At 36.9% G+C, this 17,425-nt stretch overlaps 1 protein-coding gene across 1 annotated transcript in view; it reads right to left on the reverse strand.

Moving 5' to 3' along the window:
* The window catches only part of PLA2G4A (phospholipase A2 group IVA), an 88,732-nt gene that overhangs the window by 40,599 nt on the left and 30,708 nt on the right, over positions 1-17,425 (reverse strand). Inside the window, exons 6-8 of the mRNA XM_081823191.1 lie at positions 12,503-12,639; positions 6,326-6,548; positions 5,461-5,575 (exon numbers count right to left, since the gene is read on the reverse strand). Coding sequence (XP_081679317.1) covers positions 5,461-5,575; positions 6,326-6,548; positions 12,503-12,639 — 475 coding nt within the window. The remainder of the gene's footprint in view (positions 1-5,460; positions 5,576-6,325; positions 6,549-12,502; positions 12,640-17,425) is intronic.

Consider the following 17,425-nt stretch of genomic DNA (forward strand, 5'->3'; position numbering starts at 1 on the left):
GCCTTCGGCTCAGGTCATGATCCTGGGGTCCTGGGATCGAGCCCCGCATCGGGCTCTCTGCTCCTCGGGAAGCCTGCTTCTCCCTCTCCCACTCCCCCTGCTTATGTTCCCTCTCTCGCTGTGTCTCTCTGTCAAATAAATAAATAAAATCTTAAAAAAAAAAAAAAAAAGAAATGTAAAGAACTTAGAAGAGGGCATAGCGCATTTTAATCACTCTATAAATGGTAGCCACTATTAGATTTCATGTATATCCTTGGCTATCACTGTGTCTAATTACGCATCCAAAAAGAATTCCTGGTGTCTAATTTCTACTTCCCTCACTTGCTACTCTCAGTCCTCCCCTTCCTGGTAAATGGTACTACTTTTCAGATATTCATGCCACTATTCATATTTTATCCTTGACCGTTCTTTTCCCTTTATATCTTATATACAAAAACTCAAGTTCCGTAGGCTCTCTTACCAGATATGGTTACTAACAGGCTGCTTATCCATTTGTCCACCGTGGACCACCATCCATTTGTACCCTTACCGGTACAAGCTGCCATACTCTCTCTTCCCTGGATCTCCACAATAGTCTTCTAAAACATCTCTTCTCTATTCCCCTGCTATCTTTTTGATACTTGTAGCAAGAGTGAATTTTTAAAAATAGAAATCACAGCACACTAATGCCAGTTGAAAGCTTTCCAATGGCTTCCCATTCCACTAAACACAAAAATGTGGTCAACAAGGCTTCATGATGGTCTTGTTGGTGCTCCCTGACCTCATGTCCTAACCAACCTCCCATTATGTTGGTCTTGCTCTTTCCACTTCAGCCACACAAATCTTCCTACTGTTCCTCAAAGAGAAAGCTCGATGACATCTCATTGCCGTTATGCTTGCCATTACCTTATGCAATTACAAGGCTTGCTCCTTCTTAACCTTTAGTTCAAGGTCCAATTTCGTTGGCCACCCTCTGTAAAGTCCCACAACCATCCACCCTTGCCTAACCCAAAAGCCTCTGCTCTCCTTTATCCCCCCCTTCTGAAATCATTACATGCCTATCCAAACAATCCAAAATCCAAGTAACTCAAACATCCACAAATTTTCTGCTATTCATTTGGTGGTAAAATCTGGCCTGAATTCATTCAGCAGAGAAAAAGTTTTGAAATGATGCGAGGCTGATTTTTTAATCTATCTCACTAAATATGAATATTGACATATCCTATTAGAGAAATCACTCTATTTGACTATGAGATCTCAGGGCAGTATTATGTAATATACAATGTAAGTATTTTTTTTAACTTTAAAATCTAAAATATTCTGAATTCCAAAACATCTATCCCCAAAGTTTTAGAAAAGGGATTGTGGACGTATATTTATTGTTTACTCTGTGGCAGATCATTACATTCTACTTTTGTCAAGGAAGTTATGAAATCACAGTTGGGATGAGAACACATTATAATTCATTTCAAATCAAAGCCAAGTGGCACATATACCTTTCATCAGAAAGTGGTGTGCTTTACAATGATGTACATGGAGTTAAGTGAGACATGACTAGCAATGAACCAGAGGTTGCTAGGAAAATTCTGTATCACTACAAGTAATTTCCCATCTCTGAATTTCATCTTCTTATCTTGGGTACTGAACCACAATAATTTCTCGGCTAATGTCTTCTTTATTAATGCTGTGGTGTGCGCACACAGTAATTACAGACGTTCTCAAGGTAAGCTTGCTCTCTAGCCCTTACTGAAGGACCCACTATAGTAGTATGTGACTATTATTCTTTTTGCTATTGACTCGCACATTTCAAACTTGAACGTCTCTCTTGTACCTCCATCTACTTGTTTCCAACTTCCTGCTGTGCATTTATACTTAGACACACTGTCATCACATTGCACTATGCTTACCTGGAAAGGAACTCATCATCCTTCCTCCCAGTCTAGCTTACCTGTTTCCGTAAACCACGCTATTATAGCCCCAAAAAGGAAGTTTTTTAAACTGAAACTTTTACTCACTCACAATCAAACCCATTCATTACCACCTCTCACTGGTAACCTTTGGGCTTTTCACATCCATCTTCATCTCTTCCTATCAGGATCTCCCTGATTCCAGGCCCTTATTACAAACGCACAGTGATAGTGCTGCTTCCCATTTCTTTCCTTGCTAATCTACCCATATGAATCACCAAAATACTTTTTTTTTTCCAGAAACACTACTTAAACAATTTTATTGCCCTGCCCCCAATTTCCCATTATCATCATCGTTGAATAAAAAGATTTCTGTCTGGAATTCAAATCTTTCTATAACTTGGCACTAATAGTTTTCCCAAATGTACCACCTACCTTCACCAATTCATACTAAGGCTAGTTTCTTTTTACTGCTCTCCAAGACCTACCTTTGGCTTCCCTTCTGAGCATTTTCTCATGCTATTTCACACAAAGAGGACCATTCACCTCCCTTGATAGACCTTTTCATGTTCAACTGAAAACTGAGTTCCATCACCCACATGAAGTCTTTCTTATGATTGCACTAAAGCTCTATGATACCTTACTCTTAGGTCAGTTCTACACACTTTAAGAGATCGTAAGATTCTATGTGTACGGCTCATTCATTTTCCATGTTTTATTTTTGTCTTGTTAATGGGATTATAACTTTCCTGAGGAATAATACTATGTCTTTACTCTTACAGTATCTGTCAAAGAATTTAACACGATGTTGAGTTCGTAAGTTGTGCTCAATAAATGCAATTTATTACCAATGGAAATGTAAAAATGAAAGCACCGTAGTGAAGTGAAGGAATCAAAAAATATTTAACAGTTTAAACAACTAGTGTTTATTTGTTTAAAATCTTCAAAAGAGGAAAATGTTTAAAATTATTCTAAAGGGAAGAAAAACATTCTCTGATATTGTGGAAATAAAGTTGATAAAAACTTCTGTAAGCTAAGATAATTTGGTTCTTTGACTTTTAAAAATATTATTCAGATAATATTTCAAATTTTTTCCCCCTGAATATCCATTTTTTAATCTAAGCAAACTTTAAAGTAATACAGACATCTCTCTCCCCTCCCTGCCCCCCTCCCCCCCGCCCCATAACCCAAGCTACTTGAAGCTCATAACATAACACCTTTGAATCTCTTATCTGGGTACAAGATCCACATAACTAATGCTTGATGGCTTTGTCCAACTCTGTTGGAAGAAATAGCTTTGAACCTCCTTATTGTAAAAGTTTAACAATGAAGGTTAATGGTGTATCTCTCATCTCAGTAACAATATCGCAGTCAGGCAGATGGCCCAAATCAGACACATCAAGGTCAAAAGGTACATAAAACAGCCTTTCCCACTCTAGATGAATCCAAAACATTCACTTGTTCTTTAATGATTGTGGTCAGATTTTCCACTGAGAGTGGCTACTGCCTCAAAGTTCAGAATAAAAAAAGGTGACTATGAAAATGTCATAACAATCATAACAATAGTAATGACACTGTATTTTATGTCTCTTTATGATGTTCCATCTTCTGCCTACCTCGTGTGATTGTCTTAATAGCTCTGTAAGATAAACTTGATGTTTATTAATATCCTTTTTTTTTAATAATGAGGAAAATAAGAATCAGAGAGATAAATGACCCACCTAAGGTATTTCAGCCTAGAAATAAGACAAGGCTTCCAAATTAGTCTAGTGCTTGTTTGACTATATCATAGTGCTTTTGGGGTAAAATGGCTTATTTGGCTATGCACAGACTTGACCAGCATACTAGTAGGATTTATCAACCTATCTGCAAACATTCCAAGACCTCACAAAACAATAGCTGTAGGAATGCAAAAACAAAACAAAACCGATTTCAGCATGGCACTTACTTTTCCTATATGAATAAACTTCAGTTCTCTTTATGAACTTCATTACAGTCAAGATCTTGCACCTTATTACTTCTGGGCATGCCATGGTTACCCCAGACTCTGAATGTATGCTTTACCCCCATTCAATAAATAAATTTGCCTTTCATATATAAAACCTATTTATAGTTAAGATCCAGACCTCTGATTTCTCATACAGCTTTCATAGAGCACTAAATTTTTAGGATTTACTTAAACTTAAGTTGGGCGTGCCACTGTTTTATGTACTTTGAATACTTTATATCATTTTTTTAGAGAAACATATGATAGGCTCATCCTTATTTAACAGATGTGGAAGCAGACTAAAAGACGTCATGTAACTTGGTCAAGGAACAATGCATAGTAACTTCTTTCTTGTGCCTTAACTTCTTTGATAATTATTGTAAATTTCCCAGATTATAAGGCCTGATAGAATGGGGGCAATATACTGTGGTGGGGAGGGGAGTTCATGCTTAGCACCTGGCTTACTACATTCTACACAGTCAGTAACCAGAGAAACCAATATTTTTATAAAACAAAGGATTTTCGAGAATAAATCTCAGCTCTGCTACTTACTTTCTGTGTGGCAATGTGCAAGTCATTTAATCTTTCTGAGGTTTTTTTTTTTTTTTTCTTCTATGAAACAGAGATAAAAATACCTCACTTCCTGAGTTGTAGCAAAAGTTCAATAAAATAATAAATATGATAAGTGATTTCTGAACCGTAAGTGTGATGAACATTTTAGACCATCTAACTGGTAAACATCCGAATGGACGAATTCCAGGTGCACTGCTTTTTACAAATAATTCAAAATTCTTCTTGCCTGAGAGTGGTCAGTTGAAAAAAAGTGAGACTTTGTAAAATTGCAAAAGGATTCTGGATATAAATCTGTTAATTACATGCCATTCACAGTGATTTTTTTTTTTTTTTTTTAAGCGCATGGTGTGACTGATTTCCCTGAGGTCCTTTTCCTAAAATTACAATGAGCCCTACCAGCAATATTGAGAAATGTTTCCACCCTGCAGATTAGGACTGCCAAAGGCCCCCGGAAGCATGAGATCACATGCTCTGACAGCATCCAACGAGAAGCAAAGCTACAGAAGAAACAAATATTTACATTTGAGATTTAACAAAATGAGGCATTTTGTTCACCAGATGCCACAAGTACGGACTAGTACTTTTTAAGTACTGCGCTATAAAAATTACAACAGTGCTTTGAATGATAAACATATATCATGTTGTCCAATTTAATGAAAATATAAGCAGTAAGCAAAAGAATATGCATTGTCTGGAAGCACTAGGCACACTATTTTGTTAAAAGCCCTTGAGAAATGAGTAACTAAAATTGAGGAGATTACAGTCATGACTTTTTTATATTTCCTATTTCACTAATTTAAATGAAGATATATTAGTAATTAACTTCATGGAATATTCTCCACAACCAGAAAATCACCTAGCTTAATATTTTCTTGTATCTTTGAATGTGTTCATGTTACAGAAAATATATGGAAACAGACAACTAAAATTGCTTATGATCTTCCGCTAATGAAACTCATGAGAAACTGCAGCTCAAGGGTTCGAGGAAATGTTTTGAAAGAGGAAATTACATACCTGCAAACATTAGCTCTGAAACATCGGGTTTGACATGGAGACAGGTGAAGAGAGGTAAAGGGCATTGACCAGAATTGACTTTTTCCTTCAAACTACTCAAGGTAATGTTCATTCTCTGTCCACAAAAGAAATAAAGACATGGTTTTAAATATAGAAACAAACACAGATAGAAAGCTATTTAAAATAGGACTTCCTATCAAGACATTTAAAATGTTTATAATAAAAATAAGTCTTACTTTTTCTAGAAATCTCTGAGTCCTAATAAACAACAAGAGTAAGCTCTAGGGAGGTAATTATCTTCATTCTAAAAACAACCACAACCTTAAAGGCTACATCTACATTTGAGCTGAAGAACAACGTGGCAGCTATGAAACTATGAAGAAAGAATTTGGACCCCGGGTCTCCTGGCACAGACTCTATCTCCCCTGCTTTATCTTCCGATGAAAAGTCACACTGTAGTCATGTGTCAAATGGGCTTTTTCCATGTGATTCCCTTTTCTGACTCTCTTTTAGGCAACCTCCATTTTTCCTCTGCCATTAAAATATTACTTGTATTCATCTCCTGATTTAAAAAGACAGCCATTGCAGTGGGGGGTGGAGGGCTAAGGTTTAAAATGTGTATTTTTCCAAAGAAAAAGAATACAAAGTACTTCGCTATACATCAAAACTGTTACACAGAATGAGTGAGCACTAGCTGGAAATGTAGTGTTATATCTGGCAGGGAGGTATGTGCTCAGTAAACATTGTTGATAGGATCCACTGAATCAAGTGACTTTTACAAAATATATCATTTTGTTTTATTAAAACATTATGATATACAAGGTCTACTTGTATTAAAAGGGCTGTAGGTTGAGTCATAGCTTACATTGTGAATTAGTGTTTCTCCTATTAACATCCCAAAGATATCGGTAAAGGTGACAGGTTGTCCAGAGCTCTTCTTCTTCCATAGAGACTCGACATATCTTTTAACTTTCTGTGGTGTGAGAAGTAAAAGGGGGCTGTGGCTAACATTTTTCATTAGCTCTTCATTAATCTCCTCTGGCCCTTTCTCTGGAAAATCAGGGTGAGAATATAGGGTTGACATGTACCTATAAAGAAAACAAAAGATGATTAGTGAAGAGAAAGGGCATTACATGGTAGTCTCCAAAGAAGGCAGGTACTCTTTGTCATAAAAAATTAAAAAAAAAAAAAAAAAAGAATGTTAGAAATAGTTGGTTTACTTAATTATCTGACTGAAGATATTAAGCCATTTAAGGAAAGAATGTATCAATCAGAAAGGAGCTGGTCTACAATGGAAGCAAAGTAAAAGAGAGGTCTCAGGGGAAACAGTGGATTTCCCATGCCCAATCCAGAGAGGAGGATGCCCTACCAGGCTTATGGTGCACTGTCTAGCCTCTGGGAATGGGTAATTCCTATTAGACTATCAGAGACCAATGAACACAACATATTTGAGCCATGTAAATAAACTGACTTGTCTGGAGGTAATACTAGTCAAGTAATCTGATAATTTGACTTTCCATAATGATAATCTACAGGTAGGAAATGCACTGTCTTAACTAACCTATTCTGAATGCCTAATTTTCCTGACAAATGTGGGTTTTTTGGTTTGTTTGTTTTGTTCATTGCAAACTGGGCAGAATCCTAAGTCTTGCCAATTGTAGGTCTCAATTTCTGCGCATCTAAATCTGATGGTGAAATTCTGGAGAGAAAGAAGTCTTTAAGGTAAATGCCTTCTTGTGGAGATTCTTGGCCACCAGCCATTTGACCACTTCTAATGAAACCGGAAATCAGTAGATACTACCTTGGTGTTTGATATTTAGACAATAAACATTCAGTTACCACCCTCCTTCCTGTGCACCAATATCTCTAGTATTACAGCTCTCCATACTGAACATGAAGTATGACTTTACGTATCTGTCTCCCTTACTGAATTATGACCTCCTCCAGGGAAAACTTTGCTTATTCATCTTCTCTAGCCTCAATGACTAGCAAATGCCTGGAATGTGGAAAGCATGGTTTTTTGAACTACTGAACCAAGAGAACAAAATAATGAAAGCAATAAATATCCACCATGTCATCCAACCAAAGAGTACATAAAATAGCACATAGTTTAATCTCCTGTTTCCTTGACATTGAAATCAAAATGCCTATTATAATGACTTATCTTTCCTTTAGGGAGAGGAAAAAACTAACTTTTAATGGGTCCCTGCCATGCTCTAGGCCTGGGCTGGTTAACTGTGCATAAGCTGTTACCTTGAAGAAACACAATAGCTTCCAATACTTTTAAGAGAGGATTGATGAATTTAAATAAATGTTCACAGTTCCCCCAATTAATACCAGAACTAGAATTTTAAAATGTGTCCTCTCCCCTGATAGGTTTTATTGTTTTTTTCTTAATCTCTTAAATAAGATTTCAGTTCTTAGAGATCAAACTACTTCCACTTTACACTAAATTATAATTTGTTATTGGATTCAGAGTTCTTTGGAGACAAATTAACAATAATTATACGTCAATAAATGGAGACTGATGAGAGACCTAAAATGGAACACATGCTCTGAAAAAAATTTTTTTTAACAATAAAAATTCTTAGAAGATCTTTATTACATAAATTGGATTTGTAATATTTCCCAAAAACTTGTGATAAAGATAAATCAAAAAGATTTACTCTGAACTCGAGCCTGGTATAATCACCAAATATCTATAAAAAATACAGCTTAGATTGTTTGAGAGATACAGGGTCTATCCAAGTTTCTAAAACTAAGTGTCTTAGACATAGCAGGGCCTCTATAAATAGTTATGTAATGAATGAAAGGATCCTCAATTTATTTCTCTATAAATCTGAAAATATCTGCCTCTAATTTTTCAACATATTTATATGATGGGACACATCATTCTCTTCATATGAATGCATTTTAGGCTAAGTGTGAAATGTTAACAGCTAAATCATGTCAAAAGTCCACAAGGAGGGGTGCCTGGGTGGCTCAGGCGGTTGAGCAACTGTCCCACTCTTGATTTCGCCTCGGGTCATGATCTCAGGGTCATGAGATTGAGCCCTTGTGGGCTCCATGCTCAGAGTCTGTTTGTCCCTCTCCACCTCCCCTTCCCCTCCCCCGACCTGCCCATGCGTGTGCTCACTCACATGCATGCACTCTCTGAAATAAATAAATAAAATCTTAAAAAAAAAAAAATTCCACAAGGAATTCTCAGTACAATCCCTTCTTCCAAATCACATAGCCAATGTTTTAAAATATCAGTGCCAGGCTTCCAAGGACTTGCCAAATCAGCATCCTCAGGGGTAAACATACAGAATTTCTATGCCTAAATAAGTGTCAAAATCAAGTCTCAAAAGTAACTAAAATTTGGAATGACTTGAGAAGACTCTTGACATTTGTAAAGTGAATAGCCTAAAACTGTAAAGAAATCTCTAGATTCATTTCCCCCTCAAAATGCAGTTACTTATGCAAATCTCCATTTAGTCATTAAATATGTGGTAAGTTGGAGAGACCCACTAGTGAACACGACAAGCACAGTGCCCCCCCACCGCCCCAAACAACATATTTTTTCTAACTTACATCTTGATCTTTTAGTCTATCACCTCTTATGTGGCAACATCTCCTAATATTGTTTCATTTTTCAGTGCGGCAAGAATTCTTCAGACTGTCGAACTGAAAGTTCTCATTCTTGAATTCCATTTTAGTCAGTTTAATGAACTGAGCCCTGTTGTTACAGATGTAGAGCTGCTCTCTTTTCTCTTTAGATGGTATTTCCATACAAACATGGCAGTCAAGAGCCCATAACCCCTCAGGATTCTACAAATGAAGCTGTACTGGGGAAGAGAGTTGTGCTGACTGGTTGGCTAATACTTACATGCAATGAATAACAAGTATCATCCAAAAATAATTTCGGAAATAATCACCCTAAAGGTAGTAGCAGTTACAAGGGAAGCCTTTGTCCTACATAAAATTCTCATTTGTGATCACAGAAAACTTTTTGGGAGGTCTAGGGCTTCTCCAAATATTTCCGTATTACCTCATTTGTGTCAAGTAATGGTCATGTGTCAGCAGAATATAAAAACTTACACAACACAAGAGTGTAATTTGTTTATCCAAGTCTTTCCGAATTCCTTCCTTTGAACTTTACCTTCTCACCTATACTTTTCAAGAGAAAATTAACATGAATCATCCTGACCACCTTTTCTTCTGTCTCAGGAAGTATCTCTTCTCTCCCTGATGAGCAGCTTTCACTTGTGTTTTTTATCTTGTCCTGTCCTGTCTCGGTCTGAATCTTTTTCTATCCATGAACCATCTATTTCTTTATCTTCCATCTATCCTTCTACACTGTTTCCTTTACCTCAGACTTCTACATAAATGTCCAAGTTTCTTAAATTCTGAAAGCAAAACAAAACCAAGACGCTTCCCTGATTCCTATATTCCCTTTCTTGAAAGAATAAACAGCTCCTAGTAGGTTTACCCACCCATCTTTCTTCCTTTCATCTTCTATTCACTTCTTATTTGCAATTTCATGGTCAAAAGTCCTTTTTATCTACTTCAGTGATTCTTGCTAAAACCACTAAAGAGGGGCGCCTGGGTGGCTCAGTCATTAAGCGTCTGCCTTCGGCTCAGGTCATGATCCCAGGGTCCTGGGATTGAGCCCCGCATCGGGCTCCCTGCTCAGCGGGGAGCCTGCTTCTCCCTCTCCCACTCCCCCTGCTTGTGTTCCCTCTCTCGCTGTCTCTCTCTCTGTCAAATAAATAAATAAAATCTTTAAAAAAAAAAAAACACTAAAGATTTCCAAACCCAGCTCTAAGCTAAGCTGTTCACAGATGCTTCGTTCTATTAAAAAACCCACTACTTTTTGAAGTACTCTCCACCCTTGACGTCTGGGTCATCTTTTACTTGATTCTCTTCTCCAACGGCTACTTTGTATTGTCCAGCCTTTCCTTTTTTGGTCCATTAACTTTTGGGATGTTCTAGAGTTCCATGAACTAAATTATTGGTGGTAATAACTGAAGTGGTAAAAGTTGGTGAAATTGCCAAGGGTGCGGTGTGTAGATATAACAGAACAAAAGGGAAGTCCTGGAGGAAAGCTCACATTAAGGAGTAAAGCAGGGAAAATAGTAAAGATAGTATGGAGGACAGAGCAGTCAGAGAGGATGAAATAAAAACCAAAAGGCAGAGGAGGAGGGATTTGAAACAGGGACAGTTACTGTGTGAAATGTCCCAACACCCAACCTCATCCTCCCGGACTCCACCAGAGAGTCAAGGAGGAAAAGAACTTCAAAAGACACCATTATATTTGGAAATTAGGTGGTTGCTCGGTGAAAATCAATTGTAAGGATTTTAGGAGTGAGTGGCCTTGAAGGAAATGGAATAAGAGAAGGCTAATCTTGGAGAAATTAGACAATGAAGGATAGAGGAGAAGTTTATGTACATATAAATGTGTGGCCTGTGATATTTAAATGATTGGCCTGTAACATTTAAAATTCTCTTAATTACATTTTGCAGGACTTGTTTTTAGAACCTGACAGGAGAACAGAAGATGTTGCCCTAAATCCATAACTAAAGCAATGACTGCAGCTCTAATTAAGCCTAAACACACACTATTATACCCTCAAATCAGCACCCCAAATCATACCTGCTGTCTTTATTAGATGAGTTTAAGAAAGTAAGTAAGCTCCTTGCAATGTATTAGTCTGTGATGGACCACAGGAATCTAACAAATAGTGAATTCAGAGAAAGAAAACCACTTGAAGAGTAATAACAAAATGCTTGAGGAGGCAAATTAATCTAAGGGTCCAAGTTTTTCTGTCATATTACTCATTAAACAGGCAGGTGCCTGCTCTTTACTTCAAGGGAAAGAACAATGATGGGTTACACCCTTCTTTCAAAAGAGATAAATCGTTTTGAGGGTACACACAAAGAAGGTGGCAACCATCGTTCTAAGTTTTTGTTTCTTAGTTAAAGAATCTGATTCAAAATATTTAAGAAACTATAGATTCTTTATACGTGAATCTCTATGTAAGAACATATAGCTGTCCAAGAGAAGGTTATGGTTTAGTTCCAAGAATCCTAGACTAGGGAATCAAAAGCCTGACTTTACATGCTGGTTCTGCTAGTGATCTTGGACAAATCCCTTGGCTTCTGAGTCAAATTTTCTTTAGTTGAAAAATGAAAAACCTCAGATCCATCTCACAGGATGAGAAAGTACAGAAATCTTCAAATGCTAGACATACATAATATAGTATTATGATAGATGAACTTTACTATGGCTGAATGATTAAAAAGACTTGTAAGTCAAAGTCAGACATTTTGTAATAAGGTGACACTCATAGTTGAGACACCTGAGGAAGAACTAATATTTGATTTTCAATGTGCTCCCATGGGTTAGGCAAACCAAAAAGTACATAGTAGATTCTTTGAACATGTTTCATAAATGTTTGTGAAAAGGCAAATCTACAGTGTACAAATATTTTATGTACAGATGTTTTACATCCCTATCCAAATTTAGCTGAGCTTAAATGCATATAAAGGATTAATTTCATAATTAGATGTGAATCAGTGAAACATTCCGTTTCTACATTCAAAAGTTGTTTTTCTTCTTCCATATACTAAGGTATCTTGCATTTCATTCTATTTGCCCTAGAGAAGAAAATGAATACCTAGTGAATCATGTAGACTTAGACACGATTGCTGAAAGATTACAAATCAGCAAATTATAGAAGATTAATTATGGGTGGAGCATGTTATTTCACCTCTGTGATATTTATATAGAATTTCAATTGATCTATTTTTTTAATTTTATGTTTAACTACATTTTAAGTTACAAATAGGCTTAAAGGGAGTAAATTTATGATGAGTCATCATTAGGTATGAATTTGCCTTAAAAAACATTTTTAAGAAACAAATTATTGCATCAAGCTGGAACATTTCAGTAATTTGAAGTTAAGTTTCAATTTTCTAAATCCTTTCTTTTCTAAGGTTTCAGGTAGATAAATGCTAAACATTTCGCATGATATAACTAAGATTTAAGATGTATACTAACCATGTGGAGCCAGAAAGACCAGCAATGTAGGTAGCACAATCTAAAATTCCCGCTTCATACAGTGCCTTGATCACACCTGAGAAGCCGACCATGGCTCGGAACCCTCCACCTGAGCCCAATATGGCCACCACGGGCACCTGGAGTGATGAAACACAGAGATCATTTCTAAAGTCATAAAATATATTCCCTTTTAGTTTCACTTTTCACGTTATATGTTCCACATTTGGTAATAAAGAATTGTAAGTTCACTCCTACTTTGATAATATCTAATTTTTTTAAAAAAGAAAATGTTTCATATAAGAAAATTAAGAATTAATGTCTATTAGAAAGCAGATGTTACTCAAATACCAAGTAACTCTATTTAGAAATAACAACAACCATAACTCTGTATTTGCCTGACCCTTTGCAGTTTTTGGCTTGCTTTTGGGTGCACTTTTTTTTTTTTTTTTGATTCTCTCAAAAATCCTGTAAAGTGAGCAAAAATGTCTTTGCTCATTTTGTAGATGGAAGTTCTAAAATGCTGATATTATTTGTGTAAGATCTATTTGCTGGTAATCTGGAGTTAAGTAAGCCCCATGCCCTCTTGGTCCAGAATTCTTAGTGCTCCTTTATGCTGACTCATTTCAAAATATACACTATTAAAAAAGACAAGATCTACAAAATCTATTCTTTAATCTGTCAAATAAATCTGACTGAGTGTTCTCTTTCAGGCATCACAGGCAAATCCGGAGAATAGAGTTTATTTAAGTGAGGCAGAAATGTAATAATTATGACAATATGGGCGCCTGGGTGGCTCAGTTGGTTAACTGTCTGCTTTCAGCTCAGGTCATGATCCTGGAGACCTAGGATCAAGTCCTAGTTCAGGCTCCCTGCTCAGCGTGGAGTCTGCTTCACCCTCTCCCCCTACCCCTCTCCTCTACTCGTGCTCTGTCTCTCTTTCGCTTTCTCTCAAATAAATAAAATCTTTCTTAAAAATAATTATTATGACAACAATAAAAATAGAGATAGATGACATTTGTTGTGCTCTTACCACCTGGTAGGAACTGTTCTTAGTACCTTACAGAAACTGTCTCATTGAATCTTCACAAAATTTCTATGAAGCATCTATTTTATAGGTGAGGAATCAAGGCACCTGGAAGCAAGACCTTGAAGACTTGTTCAGAGTCATGCAACCAGTAAATAGCGGTCAGGAGTTAAACCACAAACTCCTATATCCAGGCTCATGCTAATATGCCTTCCTAAAATAAAGGGCTACAGGCTAGGAGTACATGAGGTCCGGAAAGTCTGGTCAATTCCAGTCAGAGAAATTGAAGTGGTGGAGAAAGCTTCAGAAATAAAAAAGAAACCTGAGCTTAATTTTAAAGATGCACAGTTATTCAACAGGGAGGGATGAGGGCAGGGAAGGAGGCCATTCTGGAAATGGAAGCAACATGAGTCAACCAAGAGTTTTTGCAAGAGAGAAGCAGAGTCTGTCTGCAACGTGACTAAACACAAGTGCTTGTTTGGAGAGGGAGAGACTGTCATTTTCTTTGTGGTCCTGGACCATTATTGCTCAAGAGAGCTGGTGGTTTCTCTCTACCCTCGGGCACAGTTCTCAAAATGTACACAGCTGTCTGGGTGTCCACAAGGTCAAAACTATTTTCATGAAAACAGTAAGATGTTATTTGCCTTTGTTCATTCTCATTACTTCATGAGTCTATGATGGAGTTTTCTAGAAATTATAGGATGTGCAATATAGCAAGGGATTGAATTCAAAAGCAGATATGAGAATCCAGCTGCTTTCTGTTAAGTCAAACAACAAAGATACTTGTAAAAATGTAAAACAGTGCTGCCCTTCTCACTTTTTTTGGTTCTTGAAAATATGGTTATTTTCATAAAATGTCGTTTATATTAACATGACAAGGACTTGTTTAAAATAAAGTATGTATTTTAATAAGTTTTCTCAGTTTTCGTTTTTCATACGGTAGATATTCATAGATGTAACCCATACAAATAAAATCTCTTACAAGTTCTTGATATTTTTTGAGTATAATGCATTTCTGAGACCAAAAAGTTGAATAACTACTGCTCCAGAATACCAGGCATGTGGTGAGTACAATCTAACATCTTCCCGGAAAATTCTGAGCCTGTTGAGGATAAGGGTGGTGGGGAGACAGACAAGAGAATAGGGAGCAGATGGATGGAAATATTTACTGGACGGACAGAGGCTGATGTGGAAGAACAGTCAGATTGCTGGGGAGTAAGGGTGTCTTTTGTTTGATGTTGTTTCCCAATAATAACTATTAGCAAAAGAAAATTAGAATAGAAGACTGAGCAAAGAGGGAGCAAAGGTATTAGATCACGAAGGAATTCAAAGCTTTATAAGAAACAAAGTGAAGAAAGAAATCCCCATGGGTGGAAGAGCAGAAGCTGAAGTGAGTGGGGATGATGTTCTGACTGGAGTGAAATCAAAATTGTCATACTGTTACCAGGTTTTATTTTCTGTATTTGTGACAAAGTCTCATTTGGAAAATAAATGTACAAATCACAGAGTGCATGTGCAGAGAAGAGCTCAAGTACTTTTGCCAGTTCTTTTTTTTTTTTCTTTAAGTGGGCTCCATGCCCAGTGTGGGGCTTGAACTCAAGACCCTGAGATCAAGAGTCAGATGATCAATCGACTGAGCCACCTGGGCCCCCCACTTTTGACAGCTCTATCTTATCTCTAATAGTCATGGTTTTCTTTTCTTCTGAGGCATGAATGGGAGACAACAATTCCTCCTTTCTTCTACCCCTAGAGTGGAGCTTAGGAGGAGAGAAATAGAATCAAGGCACATTTACAAGGAGACTCTGGTGACTGATCCGCTGTTAGGCATAAAAGAGGAAGGAGGGTGGTAGACCGTTAGGTTTTCTAGCTTTGCTCTCAGCAGATGACACTGTCATTACCCAGAAAAACCCCAGGGCACAGGCTAGCTGAAGGGGAACACTGTACTCAATCTCAGAAATGCAGAATACAGGACATGAACGCATTCTGTTGCAAGCACTTGGATCCTGATCCTTGGGTGTTCACTGACCAATGTGACAAATACATCTATCCATGGAATTATTATTTTAGAACCGGAAGGACCAAAAAGACTATAGAACTGTTACATATAGAAAGGGAAATCTGTAGAAGTTAGGTCTTAGTGGAGGTAGGAAGTGAAGAGTGGGACACCTAGAACTAGTTTCCTAATCCAGGGTTCTTCTCTAATACCGAGTGGCCCCAAACTGGAAGAGCCTAGGCATCCTAATTAGGTTCAGACTGGAGACCTCATTCATGAAAACACACTCCAGCATTTGGTGCAATGGAGCAATTTAAATGGCTCTGAACCTATGTATGTTTAGATGCACAGAATGCTTTCAAACATAAATGTTTAAGTTGTAAATAAAGTAAAATACCTAATTTCTTAAAAACTTGTCTGGAGAGGAAAGAAAGCTATGATAGGAAACAGAAGTGGGTTATAAAGCAGGTGAATGGAGCACAACACAGTATTAGCTGTCACAGTAGTTGTAAGCAGGCCAGATAAGAAGTGAGAAGGAGGAATCTGAATTAGGCCTTGGAAGAAGACTTGAGTTTATGGGCAATGTAATAATAACAGTGAACATTTCCTGTTGTCATGTGCCAAGTACTGAGCCTAAAGTCAGGCCAAGACAGTCATAAGCAGAAAAGGGCATGTGATTTGGGGACCAAAAGATCAGTTTTCCTATTGCAGCAGGAATATACTAGGGAGTTGGAAAAATAAGATTAAGAAGGGCTTTAAGGGAAAAAAATGATTAAGGTTGATATTCTAGAAGGAAGAAGAATGTTTATATTCAAAACTCATTTAGGGGCATTTGAGCCTGTTGATTTGGTTACTTGTAACATTGCATTATTGAAAATAACATTAAACCCAATACAAATCAGATACGTTAGAATAAGAAAATTCTTAGTAACAGATTACACTGTTCAACATACAACACAGAACTGCACTGTTGTTCGGAGTCAGATTTAACAAGAAAAGTTGGAAAATTGAACATAAGACTTTCTCTAATGCTGAGAAAACAGCTCCCCAGATGTCCTTCTTCGTAAGCCACTAGCCCAACACATATTTATGAATGTCTATGTTGTTAGGGATTTTCTGGAAGTAGCCACTTACTAAACTGGAATTCGTTATTTATATAACCCATTGTTTTCATTATTGCTTTGCAGTAAATTCTTAAGAGTTTTCAGGTAAGATTTTAAAGTCAGATATCTGAGCTGCTAGCAGGTGAAAGAAGTATCAGATACTTGTACATAAAAATTGAATAATCAAATACTTGAATGACTATGGAGATTAAAAATCTCATCTGCATTTACTACACATGAATTAATCTGTTTTTATGTGTATCATTTAATTTTCACAACTCTATGAGGTATATATTATTACCTACATTTTAAAGATAAAATAATTGAAACACAAAGAAGTTAATTTTTCCATATCACAAAGCTAGAAAGTAATGTCCTGTGGACTCAAAGCTGGATGTTTTCTCTTCCAAAGCTTTTAATTCACTCTGCTCCATGATCTCCGAAAGCTTTCCCTACAACTAACTTTGTGACCCAAAGCAAAGAAAATCCTCCTTGCACTCTGTTTCCTTAAATGTAGAAATACGGGGTAGAATTAACAACCTTGAGGCCTTTAGCTACTAGTAACACTCCAGATTCTATAACTCATACAGAATATGAATTATAAAACTATAAAAGTATACATTTTTATTAACATTTAAAAAGGGAGATTCGACTTATCAAGAAAATACTGTATGTCTGGCATGAGCACGGGCACTTTCATTCAATTTGTTTCATCTAATTTTCCCAGCCCTTGAAAGGAGATCATCACTTCCATTTTTCAGATGATGATGTACTCAATGCACACGAATACCTTGTCCACACAC

The sequence above is a fragment of the Leptonychotes weddellii genome, chromosome 6 (assembly GCF_054177405.1).
Source record: "Leptonychotes weddellii isolate Sample4059 chromosome 6, ASM5417740v2, whole genome shotgun sequence".
Classification (NCBI taxonomy): Eukaryota; Metazoa; Chordata; class Mammalia; order Carnivora; family Phocidae; genus Leptonychotes; species Leptonychotes weddellii.